Here is a 17,950-nt window from a genome sequence, read left to right as displayed (position 1 = left end):
GGCGCACAGAGCACCGCCGGGAGGAACCCTTCTGAGCCCTCGGAACCTTCTAAGCGCGGAAGCAGCTGCCGGCCGGAGCTCTTCCGGCAGCCCGCGCCCCGCCCCCTCGGTCGCTCCCTCCCGCCGCCCCCCTCGTTCATCCGCGCCCCCTCCCATCCCCCCGACGCTGCGGGACCCAGGGGGGGGCGGCCAGGCCCGGACCTCGGATCCGGAACCCCGGCGCGCCGGCCTCGAGCCTCTGCACCGAGTAGGGCTCAGGGCATCAAGAGGGCGGGAGGGGCTACAGCAGCCCGGGCGGGGGAGGGGGACGGGGAGGGGCGGGGCTGGGGAGAGAATGAAGGAGGGGAGCCCTAAGGGGGCAAAGGGGCGGGGCCTGGGGAGCCCCGAGGAGGACAGGGAGGGGCGGGGCTAGGGAGGTGTTGGGGGAAGGGAACCCTAAAGGGGACCGAAGGGCGGGGCCAGAGAGGTGAGGAGGGCGGGGCCGGGAAGATGGGCGGTACGGAGTTGGCAGGGGGCGGGGCCAAGGTATGGGCTGGGAGGGTTGGGGCTAGGGGAACCCTGGAAGCTAGAGAAGGGTACCCAGGGAGGGAAGCGGGGTTCAGAGGACCCTCTCAACTGTCCTGGGTGCCGGGGGGGGGTGCAGCTTCGCCTTCTCGGAGAAAGATCCGTGGTCTCAGTTGGGGAGATGGGGGATGGAGATCTGGGGAGGAGGGGACTGTTTAGTCCAAAGCTGTGGGTTCAGGTTTCTCTGGGCCAGTGGCTGTGTGACCTTGCATCAAGCCCATGAGGTCTCTGGTTCGGGCTGGATGGGCTTGAAATCTGGGGTCCTCCGATGGTGGATGGTGGATGGAGCTGGCTCTTGGGGGAGCAGTGGGCGGCCAATCTTTTAGCCTGTTCTCTTTCCGCAGGCCATGGAGCCTCCGCCCCCCCAGGCGTCCCCCTCCCCAGAACCAGGCCCCTCCTCGACCCCAGAGGCACCAGGACAACCTCCGAGGCTTGGCCGCTACCTCCTCATTGATACGCAGGGTGTCCCCTACACGGTGCTGGTGGAAGAGGCCCCCGAGGCCCCCACAGGGGAGGTGTCTACAGGGTCGACCTCCCGAAAATGCTACAGCTGCCCAGTGTGCTCCCGGGTCTTTGAGTACTTGTCCTACCTACAGCGGCACAGCGTTTCGCACTCGGAGCTCAAGCCCTTTGTGTGTGCTGTGTGTGGGAAAGCCTTCAAGCGGGCCAGCCACCTGGCCCGCCACCGCTCCACGCACCGGGTCGGGGGTGGCCGCCCGCACGCCTGTCCCCTGTGTACTCGGCGCTTCCGAGACGCGGGGGAGCTGGCCCAGCACAGCCGCGTCCACTCCGGGGAGCGCCCCTTCCAGTGTCCGCACTGCCCGCGGAGGTTCAGTGAGAGAAATACCTTGCAGAGACACACTCGGAGGAAGCACCCGTGACAGGGAATGCTGGGATTGCAGGGGGCTCCTGTGCTTCCCCCGCTGACCGCTGACCGCAGGGCCGGACCTCTACTGATGACCTCTTCCAGCTTTATGGACGCCGACATACCTCGTCCCCCGCCCAGAGGCGCCCCTCCCTTCCCTGCCTCCTCCGCTGGGCTGGGGGAGCTGGCCATGTGGCCCGGCCTCCGGCCAGGCTGCCAGCCCATGAGCAGAATAAACGGGAAGTGAGTTTTCAGTGAGGAGACTCAAGATCTGTAATTGAGACAAGTGGGAAGGAAGGAAGGAAGGAAGGGGGACCCAGAGCTTTGCTGGGGATCTGGGGCTCCCTGGGCCGGGTTGAGCTGTGCTTCTCGGGCTCAAGTGGGGGAAATGGTCTTCCCCTCCCAAAAGGTGCCCCCCTTGCCCTTAGCTAGCGGCCTGAAAGGGCTGTTGGGGGGGGTGCTGCGATCTCTCCTCGGGGAAGGCTTTAGGGTGGGTAGGGTGGCTAGCAGAACGGCCAGGGGGCCCCCCTCTGGCTCTCCATTCTGGCCTGGAGCTCGGCTTTGGGAGTTCTGGGTTCGAATGACCCCAGAGCTCCGAGTGCCCCTGCATTCTGGGGGGGATCTCAGTTTCCTTCTCTATAAAGTAAGGGAGTTGGGCAGCATCCACCGGAACTTCAGACTCTACTTGGAGAAAAGGGGGATGGGGAGGGAGAATCCCTTTACGTTTGACAAAGTCCCAGAATTTTCCTACGGTCCCTAGCGTTCCCTCATCTGCCTTCCCCCGCGCTCTTCCCGGCCCTCGCCCTCGCCCTTTCCTAAGGTCCCAGCATAAGGAATTTGACGACGGTTCCTGGCGACCCCTGCGGCGCTCTCGGCGGCGACGGCGGCGGCGGCTCTGAGAAGGTGGGGTGGCATTAGGCGCTCAGGCCGCCGGGGGCCGTCGCGCAAGTGCACACCTCGTTGCAGGCCGCAAGTCCCTCTCCCACACTACTTCCAGGCACCCGGGCGCCCCACGCGGGCCCAACCCCAGTCCGCCGCGCAGGTCCCACACTTGGCTCTGGCCAGCAGCCTTCTGGCTAGCTCCGCCCGGGGCGGGGGCGTGCTCACTCGGGGCTCAGCTCTGCGGGGGAGGGCTGCGCGGGCGTGGGCTGGGTGGGGTGGGGGGAGCTTGCTTCCGCCCCCCGTGCCCGGTGGCACTTTGCAGACGCTCCCCGGAGCTGGGCATGGGCGCCGCCACCGCTGCTCCCCGGGCCGGAGTCCGCGTCGCGCGGGTGGGTGAGCGGGGCCGTGGGCGGGGGCCGTAGGGAGGGGAAGCTGGATCGACCCCGAGGTCCAGTCCTGGCTTTGCCCACATTCTTAGGCCCCTTTCCCCGCCACAAGCCTGGAGGGCCCCCCCCCACAAAGGGCGGGGGCGGAGGGGGCGCCCCACGCGGGACGCACCCCTCCCCCGTCGCGGCGCATGCGCCTGCGACCTTCATGTGTCCTGGTGGACAATGGGGCCAGAGGGCCAAGCTGGCAGGGAGGTCTGCATGAGGCCCCCATGGCAATGTCTTTGGGGGAGGAGGAATGCCCTGGCCGGCCTGGGGATGGCCCCGGGCCCTGCCCCACAGCTAAATCTCCCCACTGCCCCGAGTGCTCTCCTCCGGGCTCAGCTGCTCCCCGTGCCCCAGCTCACCTGTGGCTGCTCTTTTCGTCCAGTGCCCGTGAGGCGCCGGGACGCCTGGGTCCAGCCGAGGCTGCGTCATGAGTGAGAGAAACGGCCGGAGGCGTACAAGTGAGCACAACCCCCCTTTCCCTCCCGGGGTCCCCCAAAGCCCCACTGCCCCGGGCCCAGGGGCTGCCCCACCATCCGCCTGTCATTCACCCCCCCTCCCCCGCAGCCCGGTGGGCGCCGGGGGAGCGCTATCTGCCCGTGTCCCACCTTCCCTTCCAGTGAAGAAGGATGACGAGGGCTTTGAGATCTCCATCCCCTTCAACGAGACCCCTTCTCTAGAGTCACCGCACATCTTCTACAGCCTGAGCCCGCCCCAGGGCAACTTTGAGGGTGAGCCTGCGGGCCTGGGGGGCGGGGAGCCCGGAGCCCCTCGCCAGCCCCCTGACCCCCCTGCCTGTGCCCCCAGAGCCCCCAGAGCCCGCATCCCCCACCCTGGCGCTGATGAACAGCGTCAAGACGCAGCTTCACATGGCTCTGGAGAGGAACTCTTGGCTCCAGAAGCGCATCGAGGACCTGGAGGAGGAGCGGGACTTCCTGCGCTGCCAGCTGGACAAATTCATCTCCTCCGCCCGCATGGATGCAGGTAGTGCCAGGCTGGGGGAGCCCGAGGGCCCAGCCGCCCGCTGGCCCCCTGCCTGTCTCTTGAGGGAGCCTTCTCTCTCCATCTCCAGAGGACCACTGTCGGGGCAAGCCTGGCCCACGGCGGGCGGAGGGTGCCGACGGCCGGGGCGGAGGGGAGGCCTCAGACCCCGAGTCAGCCGCCTCCTCCCTTAGCGGGGGCTCTGAGGAGGGGGGCTCTGCTGAGAGGAAGCGCCAGAAACAGAAGGGGGGAGCCAGCCGGAGGAGATTTGGGAAGCCCAAGGCCCGGGAAAGGCAGAGGGGTGAGTGCCGGGGGACAGAGAGGAGGGGCCCGCGGGTGAGACCTCTCTGACCCATAGGCTGCTGGTTGGACCGGAGCCGAAGACCTGAGTCGTGTGACCGGGGAAGTCCCTTGTCTTGTTCACCTCAGTTCCTCAATGGCAAAATGAGAGCCTAACAGTGTTGGGAGTCGGTTTTTCCAGCACTGAGCACTATGCCTGGCATGCAGGAGGCGTTTAATAAATGCTTGCTCCTTTCCCCCTCCCAGGTGGCAGGGCCCTGGCTCTCCCCCCCAGGATTGTCAGGGAAGTCCATGAGGGTGGTCCATGCTCTGGTCCCCCTCCCAACAAAGACGGCTGGGAGGCCCCGAGCCCTCTAGAGGCTGTGGGCTTGGGAGTCGGGATGTCTCAGCCAAGGCCTGGCACTGCCACTGTTGCTGACTTGCCAGAGGAGACCTCTCTCAGCCAGGCATCTTAGACATCGAGCCCAGAGCCTCAAGGGCAGCCCCAACTCAGGTCCTGGTTAAGTGTATGTTCCTGGATGAGCTGTTTTCTCATCTGTAAAAACGGGAACAAGGATACCCTCTCCCCAGTGTCATGAGAGGTTTGTAGCCTTTCGGCCTCTGGAAATGGGGTGTTCCAGTAGGAGAGGCAGGATGGGGTGCCACCTTATCCTCTCAACATCCTCCACAACCTTCCAATAGGTCTGTAAGGGAGAGAGCAGGAAGCCAGTACTTTGCAACAGTCAAGGGACGCGTTCCTACACAGATCTGAGCCTAAAAAAGAGAAATTCAAAGAGGTGACCCGAGAACCGGGAGGGACCCTTGAGACTGCCTTCATTTGATGGGAAGTGGCCCCCTGCCTGCCTCAGAGGGGAAAGCCCTTGCTCCAAGTCACCCCCACCTCTGGGGCCAGACAGGGCCATAGAGGCTGCCTAGAGGGAGGAGGATGCCGAGGCTCAGAGACAGGCGCTTGGGCTGCCCCCAGATGTTCCGAGGCTCTCATTGGCTGTGTCTTTCCCTGCTCTACAGTGAAAGATGCCGATGGGGTCCTGTGCCGCTACAAGAAAATCTTGGGCACCTTTCAGAAGCTGAAGAGCATGTCCAGGGCTTTTGAACATCACCGGGTGGACCGAAACACTGTGGCTTTGACCACGCCTATTGCTGAGCTGCTCATTGTGGCGCCCGAGAAGCTGGCTGAGGTGGGCGAGTTTGACCCGTCCAAGGAGCGGCTGCTGGAGTACTCCCGCCGCTGCTTCCTGGCGCTGGATGATGAGACGCTGAAGAAGGTGCAGGCCCTCAAGAAGAGCAAGTTACTGTTGCCCATAACATACCGCTTCAAGCGGTGATCCTGATTCTTCTTGAGCCAGCTGCCCCACCAGCCGTCTGGCTCTCAGGCCCTTGCGCCCTTCTGCCCAGATCCCCCAGATCAGCTGTTGGCTTTCAAGTGACGAGTCTGCTGGCCACCTTCGTCATCTCTGTTGGCCCTTCCTCATTGAGGGACCCCTTCCATCCCAATGGCTTTCCTATCTATATCTCCAAGCCAACAGCCGTGTCCTTTGCCATTGCACCTCACCCAGCCAGTCCCCCTTAATGGTGGCCCTGTAAGAGTCCCCCAAATGCTCTGGTCTTGGGTGGGTTCCTGTCCTTGTCCTTTATGATCCCTTCCACCATACCACCCCCCCTGTAGCGGCTGTGTGTGTGTGTGCTGGGAGAGAGCAGGCATGTGAGGCGTGTTTACATGTGATTCCAGGTGGAAGCGTGGGTCTTCTGCCCCGTCCCTTGCTATTCCTCCATGGAGCCTGGCTGGGGGGTGGGAGGCAGTGTATAAGTATGTACATATTTCCTGGATGTCCCCCTTTAGCCTTCCACAATATCAGACTGTTTCCCAACCCCATTTCCGTGACTTGGGCTCCTTCTGCCCAGTTCAGATCCCATTGCACCAAATCTAGAGACTAGAGTCTGTCTCTGTACAGGGATTCTCCACGTGGCCAGCCTCCATTGCGTTTGGAGAGAGGGCATGGGACCAGTTTAGTGAGCCATTGATGGAGGATGTGGACCTGGCTTCTCCTCCCCACTTGGGTTTGACTAACTTCCTTTCCCTTCCCGAGGCCTGTTTGCTTCTTTGTAAAATAGGAGTTAAATGAGATGATTTCTAAGCTGATTCTGAGACCTTGGATGAGTCCTTTCCAGCCTGGGCCTCTGTATCCTTCCTGATACAAGTTGGGACTAGGTGCTCTCGACAGGCAGGTCACTGTGTGACCTGTGATGATAGCGATGCCTTGGACTGCTGGCTGAGAATGCTGGGAGTGCTTCTCCTCCCTTGACCACTCAATGAGCCTGCCGGGCACTGTCTGGGCCACCTTGCAGCCATGGCAGGGAGGCCTGGATTCTGGATGATGATTGGTCCTCTGGCAGCCTTCCTAGGGGAAGAGGCCCCAAGGAGCTCCCCCTCACCCACCCGAAGGTGAGGCCCCACCCTGAACATCTAGCTGCCTGCCTCCAAGGGGACGAACAGATAAATGAATTATTCACAGAGTTTAAATTAAAAGTGAACCAGCAGATTTGGAATAATTTTGGCCTTGGTTATGGCTGCGGGAGAAGGGGAGGGAGGGATTGGGGCTGGGGAGGGGGTCTGCTGGAGGAAGCCTGACTAAAGGCAGGGGGAGGGATGGAACGGTCTGAGCTGCCCTTAAAATCGCTACTTCAGGGTGCGCTTGCCCATTGGCGAGGCTACTGCGCAGGCGCGGCTTTGGTTGGCCCGTCGTTACTAAGGCGACGGGAAAGGGAAGAACACCGTAACTGTCCTGGTCCCGGACCAGTAGGCTTCAGGAGGAAAGAGTGCGCGTGCGTACTCCTTAGAGAAGAGGTGGGGCGGAGACGAGGGAGAAAGGGCTAAGATCTCCTTTCCCATTGGTTGGCTCATTTCGCGCTTGCGCGGTAGCCCTGGGCACCCTGTCTACTAGCTGCAGCGCAGTTGCAGCTTAGATTGGACTCGACCTCCCGGGGCGGCCCGCTCAGGCGCACAGAAGCCCCGCCCCCGGGCAAGCTCTACGGCGGCGCGGCGATCCGCGGCCTACCAGTCGGCGCCCTCGGCTCCTCTCGCGAGCCGCGCCCCAAGCCGGAAGCCGCTAAGGCGCTAGGAGTGGAGAGGCGGGGGGTCAGAGGCGCGCCTCCGGAAAGAGCCGAAGGTGGGCTCGAGCGCCTCCGGAAAGAGCCGAAGACCGGAGAGGGCCGCGCGGTCGCCGGAGGGAGCAAAGGAATACGACGCACTCCTTAGCGTTCGAACTCCAGGGCAAACTCGAGATTTCCTCGGCGGGATCCGTGCAGCCTCGCGAGCCGGAATAAGGGTGCCTTCCGGCCGGAGCCGAAGAGCCCCTTAAGCCGAGGCTGCGCGGACCATTCGGCCGATTGAAGCGCGGTGGGGGCCGGAAGCAGCCGAAGCATTCCGAAAAGAGCCGAAGGGGCTCGGGCCCCTCCTCGAGAGCGAGCGCGCAGGAGGCGGAGTTTGCAGAGAACCGGAAGCGGGCGAGGCGGGCGCCGGAAGTGGGCGAGGCGGCGCCGAGGGCAGGCGAGGCAGGCCAGGCCGGGCCAGGCGGGGGGGACGGGACGGGGGAGAAGGTGCGAGCGCGGGCCGCGGCCGGCCGCCCCTCAGCATGTCCGACTTCGACGAGTTCGAGCGGCAGCTCAACGAGAACAAGCAGGGTGAGTCCCAGCCTCGGCGGCCCTACCGGGCCCAGCCGCTGCCTCCTTCCTTCCCTCCCTCTGGTCCCTTCTTCCCTCAGCCCGCGCAGCTACTCTCCCCCTCCCCCTCCAGGTCCGGCGCCCCACGTGACCCCCGCGCGCCTCCTGCTGCGGCACGTGATCGCGCCCCGCACGTGACTGGCCCGCGCGCGCACCCGCCGTGGGCCCAAGCGGCCCCCCGGGCCCGGACCCGGGCTGGCGAGGGTCCCTCGGAGGGTCCCCCCCCACGCCCTCTCCTCCCCCTCCTGCACCCTCCTCTCTCCCTTCTTCCCACTTCCGTTTCCGGTGGCGGCCTGTTCCTCCTCCACGCCCCCTTTGTTCCCAAAATGGCCGCGACGGGGGCTTTCCCCCCCACGTGGAGGGGTTCCTTGTGGGCTGGGCCCAGGCTGGCCCTGGTGGCCCCTGCTGACCTGCAGCCTTCGTTCCAAATATTCTCCTTTACCACCTCCAGCCCCAGGTTCTCCCCCGCTCCCCCTCCCACCGCTGTTGTGGCAAGGGGCCGTTATGGGTCTCCTGGACTTTCCGGTTCTCTAGAGGCCCTGTGACCTCGCCCCTGCCACCATCTGTCTCTTAGCGGGGGAGATCCTAGGCATGGGGCAGGGAGAGACCTTGAGTCCTGGGGAGCGCGAGAGTTGGGGGGGGGTGACAGGTTCATCCATGGCTTTGTCTCGGCGTTGCTCGCATACTCCTCCCTCCTTCGGAGCTGCTGCTGACCTCCCCCGACTTCTAGGAAGGGGCTCCCCTTAAAAAGCAAGGACACATTTCCTCAGCACCTGGCTTAGCTGGCAGTTCGAGCCTGCTAATGCGGGGAGGCGGAAGGGGGCTTGTCTCCCCCCCACGTGGAAAGTCAGAACCCCTTTTGGTTTCGGTCCTTCTTCGACCCCTGTTAGCCTTTGGCCACATTTATTGCCCCCCTCCTCATTCTGTGGCTTGCTTTATCAGTTTTCTCTCCTCCCTTGGGGCCTGATCTGCCCTCTCTTTACATTCTTCCTCTAGACAGCCTGGAAGATGAGCAGTCTAGCCGTTACTGACAGGTTCCCAAACCCCATCCCGCAATTGACTTTCCCTGAGGCACACTGGGGGATCCCCTTCCCCTCCTGGCATGGAATCTTTTCCTCACTTGAACCATCTAATTGCAGGAGTTTGTTTTTGCCTGAAGAAGGAGGGAAGGAAATGGCCCCAGCAGAGTGGAATCTACCTGGGGGGAGGAGGGCAACAAGGCCAAAGTTCTTTGAATCTTAGATATGAGAAAACTGGGTCCTAAGGAAGGAAATTGACTCTCCCATAGTTATTCCAACATGCCCACTAAAAAGTCTTCAAATTGAGGAAGGCATAAACTGCCAAACCTCACAGGCTGTTTGTTGTACTAGAACCCTACTGCCCCCATTCTCTGGGTCCTCTTTGTCTCTTTGTTTTCTATTCTGTAATTTGAAGGTTCCTTCAGCTGGGCCCCAAGTCTCCCCTGTGGCCACAGCCCACCCCCAACGGGACCTGTTTGGGGCATTAGCAATCAAGGCTAAAGCCTCCCAGCGCGTCTTATTTAGAGAGGGGTAAATCTGTCTAAAGAGCTGCAGACTTGCCCTAGGTCAGGCAGTAGATCCAGGTTGAAGCTGAAACTCTCAGCTCATAATTCCCATTCAAAAGAAACCATGTTTCAAGGGGAGAAAGTGTGTGTTCTCCTGTTTTTGAACACCACGACCTTGGGCAATGATGCTTCCTTGCCGAGCCTAATTTTATGAATGGAATGGCTTGCAGGATGGCTGCTCTCCTTAATTCTGCTGTTTTGTGATGAGTGGAGTTAAGGGAATTGGGTGCTGGAGTGTGAGGACCAGCCTCATCAAAATCAGCACCTTACTTTCCAGTGAGAGATGGACTTGGCCAAGGTCACCCATTGAGTTGGAGCAGAACTGGAACCCAGGCCTCCTGTTATACCCTCAGGGATCTGGAATTAGATCAGTCAGAAATGGTAGTTAAAACCATTCTGATCTCTTGGTTTCAGATAATGTAAGTCCCAGTTGGGACCTGGGACACACTGTAACACTGGATTCTTAGCTCAAATTCTTTCAGGGATCTCCTGTTCCTAGCGGAACTCAATGACCAAGGCTTCCTGCCTCCAAAGCCTTTTTGTAGACTCCCTGTAGCATAGCTATAGTGGGCCTAGAGGTCTCTCCAGTGCATCCCCTCCTGAGAATTAGGAGGAAGAACCTGGGGAGGGTCAGGGAACAGGAGAAAATGTCTCGAACATCTGGGAGGGATTAAGATTGAGTCCAGTATTTTGCCTTGAACCGAAATGAGCTGAAGTGGGGGCATGTAGGGCCCTGAAAGAAAGAGTTGGATCTAGCCCTCTGATTTTGGTAGGCTCCTCCGATGCCCGGTCAGCATCTGTGGGTGTCTGTGTTTCCACATCCCTTCACCCCTTTGAAATTAAATGTAGAAGTTGTAAGGTGAGTGGGAGGTTGAAGATGAGGCAGAGAACGAGTGAGTGTGCACATCTGCCCCATGGGCCTGGCTTTTCTTGCTAGTGTTGCCACCAACTGCTGCCTGGTGAGAACTTTTTTATGAGCATGTGCTTCTGGTCACAGCTGTTCTGCTCCTGGTTTTCTTTCCTGCTATGTACCATATTGGCAGCAGCCTTCCTCGTCTTTGGGAAGGACTCGTGAGTCCTTTTAGAGAGCAGTCAGACCTCAGCTACCTTTGGAAGCTGGAGGGGTGGGGTGAGAGAGGAGAGTGTTTGGGGAGAGAAATGGGTCTGGATCTGCTCCAACTTTGGCTTTGATCTCTTGTGTTTGTACATCTGATCCCTTCTAAAGTGCACACCTTGAGCCATAGGGTAGAAAGCCCTCGGCGGCAAATTGGGCAGCCTGGCCTCCTCTGTTGGCTCCTCTCTGACTTTATCACCTCCTATAAATCTTGCTCCTCTCTACCACGCCTTCCCCATTAGACAACCATAGATTTGGGAGGATTCGAAAATCTCTTAAATTCTCTTGTTTGTTTTTTTCCTATAGTCGTCCTCATCTGTCTTAGAATTGGTACTAAGTATTGATTCCAAGGCAGAAAGAACGGTAAGTGCTAGGCAGTTGGGGTTGAGTGACTTGCCCAGGGTCATATGGCTAGGAAGTGTCTGAGACAAGATTTGAACTTGGGACTGGCCAGCTGTGTCCATTGAGCTACCTAGCTGCTTCTAGCCCTCTTTCTGACTGTGTTTTGGTTATGGTGCCAAGGAGGAGACACATAGCATGGGATCAGCTATCAGTACAATCCACGAGGAGTCTTTAGGTAAAGGTGGTTGGGTTTCAGATCTTTTCCAGCCTCATGCAGGGGGGGTCAGTGGCTGAGGAAAGCTGAGCCTCCTCAGAGAGAGCTTGTGCATTATTCACATTCAGACAGTGGCTGGGCAGGGGTTGGATTTCTTCTCCTCGGGGATATTGGATCGTGTCTTGAACCTGGACTACCCTGGGAAAATAGGGGGTGGTACGACGGGCAGACAGACTGCGGACGATCCTGGCGCATCCCACGTTCTCGGCCTTTGGCCTAGCAACCATTCCAAAGACCCAGCTTTCTCAGCATTGAGGCCTCCAGCTGGGTGGTCCCCTTTGGCCCTTCTCGCTTCCCTGCTTCCTCTGGGCAGCCAGACGAGGTGACGGGAGACGAGTTCTGCTGCGGATCATCCCCATCTCTCAGCTCGTCCTCTTTCTTTCCCCCACTTCTCAGAGCGAGACAAGGAGAACCGGCATCGGAAGCGCAGCCATAGCAGGAGCCGAAGCCGAGACCGGAAGCGTCGGAGTCGCAGCCGGGACCGACGCAATCGGGACCAGCGAAGTGCTTCTCGGGACCGGAGGCGGCGCAGGTACCAGGGTCAGGGGCTCCCCAGCCGGGGTGGGGGCGTCCTTTTCTGTGTACTCCATGCTCAAGCCTCGAGACCTGTGGCTCCGGGGTTTGCCTTTGTCCTCGGACACAAGGTTTCATAATCTGTCTGAAACACTTAAATGACTTGGTCGAGTCGGACATTTGGGCTTGAAAACTCCGCTTTTCCAGTTTGAGATGAAGGGGTTCGAGAAGAAAAATCGGAGGGGCTTAGAGGCCTCTGAGCTCAGCATCAGGACGTGCAGTGGGCCCTGGGAAGCAGCAACAAAGGCCACCTGGAGGGTCCACAGGTCTCCGCCTGGTGCCTGCAGAGGTCTAGCTCAGGGTGGGGGAACCCGGATCCTCCCAGGGCCGTCCCAGGCTCCTTTGGTTGGCTCTGAGGAACGTGCTCGTTTCCTTTCTCTGCACCATCTCCTTGCTGTCCCTGGTTCTCCCTTTGGGGCCAAAATGGTCCCCTCTGGTTTTCCCAGGTGCCTTCACCCTCGTGTTGCTTTATTACAACCACACTGAGGCTCTCACGCTGGCCAGTTGTTGCGGCCTCCACTCCAGGTCCTCCTGGTTGCCCAAAGAAGCCGCAGAATTCAGACCGCGGCTCTCTCGTGGCCTGTGCCTCGGTCTGAAAGGCTGGGCGTCCGCCTGGGGAGGGGTCCAGGGGAGAACGGATTTCTTCTCCGCCTTAGTCCCCCTCCATTTGGGGGGCCGTGAGATCGGGGAGAGCTCAGGGCCTGCCCCTTGTTGGCTCTGAGGCTGGGGGCGCATCAGCTAGCCTCTCGGACCCTCCAGGTTGGCCTGGGTGAGCTACCATTGCTTTTACGGGGCCTCAGGGCAGATGGCGAGGGTTAAAGTTGCTAAGAGGGATTTGGGCATGATGCCAGGACAATCTGAAAATCGGGCGAAGAGCGTAGTTCCCAGGTACTTTGTGCCCGGCTCGCAGGCAAACAATGCACCCGGGGGAGGGGAGGGGAGGGGAGGTGGGGACAGGCTGCTGCTGCCGCCGCCTGAGGAAGTTGGGGGCCCGCCGGGGCCAGGCTCAAAGCCTGGGGGATCCGGACGGGGGGGGGTCCTCGGTTCAAACTTGGCCCTGGACACGTCACTTAACAAATCGTCTATCCCTCACTGTTGTTCTGCCTTGGAATCAGTGCGTAGTATTGATCCAGGTGGAAGCTGAGGGTTTGAAGGAAATTTCCACCCAAGGAAGACCGATTTCTGGGGAGAGGGAAGAAAGGCCCCTTTGTAGCTCGGGGGGACCAAGGGGTGCCTAGGGGTCAAGGCCAGTGCGGAGCACCCAGGCACAGGCTGGGTAACGGGGACAAAGATCGGGAGTTGAGGTGATGTGGAGGGCGCCAGGCCAGGAAGGCCCGCACGGTCTCGGGGGTCCTTTCCGCCTCAGATTTGGGGTGTTGCTGACAGCCAAGCAGCAGTTGTTTATTGAGCGCCTTGAGATACTGCAGACACTGCGGGGCCCAGGAGATAAAGGCAAAATGGGACATGGGATGAGACCGTGGGTCTCTGGGCTACTTTTGTGTGTGCCCGGGGATCCCCCCCCATTAGGGCTCTTCTGTCCTAGCCTGGGAAAGGGTCCCGATGAGTGGGGCTGGGCTTTGTCCCGCATTCCTGCCCGGGCCCTGTGCTCGCTGGGGGAGGGCTGGGTATGGGGGGCACAAAGGAGCGAGGAGCCTCCAGCTGTTTCTCCCTCTCTCCCAGCAAACCTTTGACCAGAGCTGCTAAGGAGGAACACGGTGGAGTAATGTGAGCCTCTCCCCCGCCCTTCCCCCGTGCCCTTCCCTCTGGCCCCTCCCTCTGGCCCCGCTTCCCACGGCCCCCCCCCCCCCCCCAGAATGGGAAGGGCTGGGTGGGGGGAGGGACAGCCGGCCTGTTCCAGGCGAAACTGAGGGGCTGCTTCGCCCCCACCTCTCCCCAGTCGTTCTCCTCGTCATGAGAAGAAGAAGAAGATCCGCAAATACTGGGACGTCCCGCCGCCTGGCTTTGAGCACATCACCCCCATGCAATACAAAGCCATGCAAGGTGGGTGCGGCCTCCCGGGGCGGCTGATGGCGGCTGGCCACTGCCCAGCAGGAATTGGGGTGACCCGCTCTGCCTTCTCTCCGCTCCTCCCAGCTGCCGGTCAGATTCCAGCCACTGCCCTTCTTCCCACCATGACCCCCGACGGCCTGGCAGTGACGCCCACCCCTGTGCCCGTGGTTGGGAGCCAGATGACCCGGCAGGCCCGTCGCCTCTATGTCGGCAACATCCCTTTTGGCATCACAGAGGTACTGCCCCTCCCTCCTTCCCTCTTCCCATTCCCTCCCCACTCCCTGCAATCCACATGGGTCAGACCCTCCCCCCCCGGCCCCCTTCCACTGCAGACGGATGATGGCGCTGTTTCAGGGGCCGGGGGGTGGCCCTCCTTTCCTCCCCTCCCCTCCCTCACCCCAGGGAACATACCTGTGCACCTACTGGAGAGAGGGACAGAGACTCACGCACGCCGTCTCCCCGACTCCCGTTTTTTCTCTTGTTCTCTGGCGCCGTCTCTTCCCCTGCGCTCCCTCCCGTCGTTGCAGTTTTTTTTGGCCCATTCCCCATCCCACATCCCTCTCCCCCCCCTTTCCCTCCGCCCCAAGAATCCCCAGATCAAAGAGTTGTTTCCATTTCTCTTTAAAGTGAAAATTGTGGGGCTGAGATCCCTCGTAGCAATTTTGCTACCGTCGTCCAAGGCAAGTAAGGGCCATTCTGGCTTTTCTCAAACCTGCGCTTTTTGCTACATTTGATAAACTAGCCCCCGGAATCCAGGGCCAGGCCCCTCCACATCACTCTTCTCTCCCTCCCCTTCCCCCGTCCTCTTCCCTCTGTCCCTGTCCACTTTCGTGCTCTCTCCTCCCTGTCGGTGTGTCTCTCCTCCCTCTCTCTCTGTGTCTGTCTGTCTGTCTCTGTCTCTTTTTTTTCTTTCTCTGCCTCCCTTGGTGACATCCCTGCCTCCCTCCTCCCTGACACCACCTCTGCCTGGTCCCTTTGGTGCCTTCTGCCTCCCACAATTCCTCTCTTTCCTTTTTGTTCCTTCTCTTCCCTCCTCTCCCGGTTCTGTCCTCTTGGGCCTCCTCTTTGGGGCCTTGAGTGCTGCCTCTCTGACCCTTTCCTGCTTCCCTTTTTGCCTCTTATCTTTCTCTCATGGTTTCCTATCTTCCCCTTCAAACCCCAAATCTCCCCATCTCCCTTCCCACCCCTTTCCCACCCCCCACCCCACTCCGTGTCTCCCTCTCTCACCCCACCCCTCCTCTCTCCACCTCCCCTGCCCCCCCCCTCTCTCCTCTCCCCCTGCAGGAAGCCATGATGGATTTTTTCAACGCCCAGATGCGCCTTGGGGGGCTAACCCAGGCCCCTGGCAACCCGGTTTTGGCTGTGCAGATTAACCAGGACAAGAACTTTGCCTTCTTAGAGGTGAGGAGTGGGAGGTCGTGGGGCCTGGGATGGGCTGGTCGGTGAGGGAGGGGAGTTGTGACGGGGGTCCAGGTGACCCCCGGTTCCATGGTTCTTCTTTCCTTAGTTCCGATCAGTGGATGAGACGACTCAGGCCATGGCCTTCGATGGCATCATCTTCCAGGGCCAATCGCTCAAGATCCGCAGGCCCCACGACTACCAGCCACTGCCCGGCATGTCCGAAAACCCCTCTGTCTACGTGCCGGGTGAGGGAGCCCTCGAGGCTGAGCCTTTGCTGCATTGTTCATCCTCACTCGGGCCTCCTTTCCAGGGCCTTGGAAGCCTTGGTGGATCCTGAGGATGGGGTGCCGCCAGTGTCAGTGTGGTGTGAGGCCTCGCTTGGCATCTGGAAGGAGCCTGCTCGGACTTGGGGGCCACCCTTTAGGCCCAACCTGGGGCATATCCAGAGGACAGATGCTGGGCCCGTGCAGAGCCCGAGGATGAGAAGGACCATTTGGAGGAGCTGGGCAGGGGGTCTGGGGGGAGGCGGTAGTGTCAGGAGGGTCGGGGGCTCGGGGATCCCCCAGGGGCATTCCTTCCTGTCCTGCGCTCTGGGGCCTCGCTTTGCTCATCAGCTTCTCACAGTGTGTCCGACCACTGGCACTGGCACGAGCCTCCTTTCCCCGCCCTGCCAAGCTGAGAGCCAAAGGGTCATCCAGGCCCTGACCAGGCCCGGCCTCTCAAGAGGCCACCAGCTCAGTGATGCTTGCTTTCTCCTTTGCTTTCCTTTCCCCAGAATTCCCAGCTGGCCTCTCCCGCCTTGGCCCTCTCCCTAGGGGCAGGTGGCCATTTCTGCTGCCCGCCTCCCAGCTGCCCTACCTGGTCCGCCAGCCTGCCGCCCTCGTGCTGGGAATCTGGGGGTGGGGGGAGCCGGGCCCAGGCCCTTGGCAGCCCAGCTCAAGTGGCCCTTTGCCTTCCCTCCCGCAGGTGTCGTGTCCACTGTGGTCCCCGATTCTGCCCACAAGCTGTTCATTGGGGGTCTCCCCAACTACCTGAATGACGATCAGGTGAGCCCCCCCTCCCCGCAGCGCCCCGCCCCGCTCTCTGCCCCAGCGGGCCCCTCCCGCCACCCCGTGTCTCCCCGCAGGTCAAGGAGCTGCTGACTTCCTTCGGGCCCCTCAAAGCCTTTAACCTGGTCAAGGACAGCGCCACGGGCCTCTCCAAGGGCTACGCCTTCTGTGAGTACGTGGACATCAACGTCACTGACCAGGTGAGTGTGCGGGCTCCTCGGGGGCAGGGCGCGGGAGGGCCGGCCAGCCCCGGGGGGTGGGGATCGAGCGGCCCTTCTGCCCCGCCCCGCCCGCCCGCTCTGTCCTCCCCGCAGTCTGGGGAAGGGGGAGGCCGGGAACCTGGCCCCTGACCCACGCTCCCCCCACGCCCGCCCCCCACCCCCCCCACCCCCTGCAGGCCATCGCGGGGCTGAACGGGATGCAACTGGGGGATAAGAAGCTACTGGTACAGAGGGCTAGTGTGGGAGCCAAGAACGCAACGCTGGTGAGCCCTTCGGCACGTCATCTTCCATTGGCTAGGGGGCCCCGGGGGGCGGGGGGGCGGGACTGGGAGGGAGGAGCCGAGCGGACAGGCAGGCCAGGCAGCGGGGGGCAGGGCCTGGGGGCTGGGCTGGGGGGCGGCCGTCCCGGGGCGGAGTGTAGGGGCGGGGCGGAGGGGGGGGCTGAGCTAGAGCAGCGCGTGGGCACGGGGTCGAGGCTCCGGGAGCGCCGCCTGACCCCCGCCTCCCCATGCGCCCCACAGAGCACGATAAACCAGACGCCGGTGACGCTGCAGGTCCCGGGCCTGATGAGCTCCCAGGTGCAGATGGGCGGCCACCCCACCGAGGTGCTGTGCCTCATGAACATGGTGCTCCCCGAGGAGCTGCTGGACGACGAGGAGTACGAGGAGATCGTCGAGGACGTCCGGGATGAGTGCAGCAAGTACGGGGTGGTCAAGTCCATCGAAATCCCCCGGCCCGTGGACGGCGTGGAGGTCCCCGGCTGCGGCAAGGTCAGGAGCCCCTCCCCCCTCCCCCCCCCCGGGCTTGGGTGGAGCGGCCCCGCCCCCCCGCCGGCCCCAGCCTGCCCTGCTCTCTCCCCAGATCTTTGTGGAGTTCACGTCGGTGTTCGACTGCCAGAAGGCCATGCAGGGCCTGACCGGCCGCAAGTTCGCCAACAGAGTGGTTGTCACCAAGTACTGCGACCCCGACTCCTACCACCGCCGGGACTTCTGGTAGAAGCAGCGGGAGGGGGCCGGGTCAGGGGGCCAGAGCTGGCTGGGGGACCCCCTCCCCTCCCCCTCCCTTGGCCCCGGCCTGCAGCGGCGGCGGCGGCGAGGAGGAGCGCCGGGGGGCAGGGGCGCGGACACACTCACACACTCACACGGGGGGTGGGGGATGGGGAGGGCACTGGGGGGGTGGGGTGGGCCCCCCTCCTCCCCTCGCGGTAGCAACATAGCGTGTTTCTATTTTACGGCCAAAACTTTTTTCAATTTTGTTCTCCCGCCCCCGCCCCGCCCCGCCCCGCCCGCCCAGGACCATGAAGCCCTTCCCCGCCCCCACTCCCGGGACCCCTCCCCTTCCCCTCCGTCCCGTGATGGTTTCTTATGTAGTAGAGATGTTGTTTCTCCGCCCCCCCCTCCCCCGGCAGTTTCATATTTGCTAAAGACGAATTTGCTCATTAAACATTTTGTTGTATTTTACTTTCTGGCGCTTCCGTGTGGCCTCGGGCCGGAGGGCGGGGCAGGGGCGGCTCTGGGGACGGGGGCGGCGCTCGCGTCAGCAGTCACTGCTCCGCGCGTTGGGGGAGGGACGCTGCGAGGAAGATGACGGCCGGAAGGGAGGGGCCTGTGGGAGCGGGGGCGTGGTCCGCTGCGCGCT

General features: G+C 61.8%; 3 protein-coding genes across 10 annotated transcripts; all 3 read left to right on the top strand.

Moving 5' to 3' along the window:
* The first annotated feature begins 38 nt into the window (after positions 1–38).
* Positions 39–1,683, top strand: ZNF581 (zinc finger protein 581). The gene is made up of 2 exons (XM_007506383.3): positions 39–247; positions 909–1,683. Exon 2 carries the CDS (start codon positions 912–914, stop codon positions 1,443–1,445), a length of 534 nt encoding a protein of 177 aa, XP_007506445.1. The 5' UTR covers positions 39–247; positions 909–911; the 3' UTR covers positions 1,446–1,683.
* On the top strand, positions 1,577–6,573 carry CCDC106 (coiled-coil domain containing 106). 7 transcript variants are annotated; one of them, XM_056796546.1, is made up of 6 exons: positions 1,577–1,672; positions 3,128–3,203; positions 3,363–3,473; positions 3,550–3,726; positions 3,815–4,024; positions 5,032–6,573. In XM_056796546.1, exons 2-6 carry the CDS (start codon positions 3,173–3,175, stop codon positions 5,346–5,348), a joined length of 846 nt encoding a protein of 281 aa, XP_056652524.1. In that variant the 5' UTR covers positions 1,577–1,672; positions 3,128–3,172; the 3' UTR covers positions 5,349–6,573. The 7 variants fall into 7 exon arrangements, with proteins under 7 accessions (XP_056652524.1, XP_056652526.1, XP_001363994.1 ...); XM_001363957.3 differs by lacking the exon at positions 1,577–1,672 and adding an exon at positions 1,740–2,704; XM_007506381.3 differs by lacking the exon at positions 1,577–1,672 and adding an exon at positions 1,741–2,332.
* On the top strand, positions 5,641–17,772 carry U2AF2 (U2 small nuclear RNA auxiliary factor 2). Of its 2 annotated transcripts, none has more exons than XM_056796544.1 (12): positions 5,641–7,704; positions 11,455–11,590; positions 13,312–13,356; positions 13,529–13,632; positions 13,726–13,877; positions 14,926–15,042; positions 15,149–15,287; positions 16,009–16,088; positions 16,169–16,291; positions 16,489–16,575; positions 16,834–17,082; positions 17,174–17,772. In XM_056796544.1, the coding sequence occupies exons 1-12, from the start codon at positions 7,656–7,658 to the stop codon at positions 17,306–17,308; spliced, it is 1,416 nt and encodes a 471-aa protein (XP_056652522.1). In that variant the 5' UTR covers positions 5,641–7,655; the 3' UTR covers positions 17,309–17,772. The 2 variants fall into 2 exon arrangements, with proteins under 2 accessions (XP_056652522.1, XP_056652521.1); XM_056796543.1 differs by having other exon boundaries at positions 16,489–16,587.
* The last annotated feature ends 178 nt before the right edge of the window (positions 17,773–17,950 follow it).

This window comes from Monodelphis domestica, chromosome 4 (assembly GCF_027887165.1).
Source record: "Monodelphis domestica isolate mMonDom1 chromosome 4, mMonDom1.pri, whole genome shotgun sequence".
NCBI classification, from domain to species: Eukaryota; Metazoa; Chordata; class Mammalia; order Didelphimorphia; family Didelphidae; genus Monodelphis; species Monodelphis domestica.
Note: the sequence above shows the minus strand (reverse complement) of the source record. Positions and strands in the feature narration are given on the sequence as shown.

What these genes read in the sequence shown, in the direction of transcription:
- CCDC106 (XM_056796546.1), top strand. Translation starts at nt 3,173, where the DNA reads ATGAGTGAGAGAAACGGCCGGAGGCGTACAA. An exon ending in GCCCCAGGGCAACTTTGAGG is followed by an intron (nt 3,474 to 3,549) that starts GTGAGCCTGCGG and finishes CTGTGCCCCCAG; the next exon opens with AGCCCCCAGAGCCCGCATCC. An exon ending in CTCCGCCCGCATGGATGCAG is followed by an intron (nt 3,727 to 3,814) that starts GTAGTGCCAGGC and finishes CTCCATCTCCAG; the next exon opens with AGGACCACTGTCGGGGCAAG.
- U2AF2 (XM_056796543.1), top strand. Translation starts at nt 7,656, where the DNA reads ATGTCCGACTTCGACGAGTTCGAGCGGCAGCTCAACGAGAACAAGCAG. An exon ending in GCTCAACGAGAACAAGCAGG is followed by an intron (nt 7,705 to 11,454) that starts GTGAGTCCCAGC and finishes CCCACTTCTCAG; the next exon opens with AGCGAGACAAGGAGAACCGG. An exon ending in AGAACTTTGCCTTCTTAGAG is followed by an intron (nt 15,043 to 15,148) that starts GTGAGGAGTGGG and finishes TTCTTTCCTTAG; the next exon opens with TTCCGATCAGTGGATGAGAC.
- ZNF581 (XM_007506383.3), top strand. Translation starts at nt 912, where the DNA reads ATGGAGCCTCCGCCCCCCCAGGCGTCCCCCTCCCCAGAACCAGGCCCC.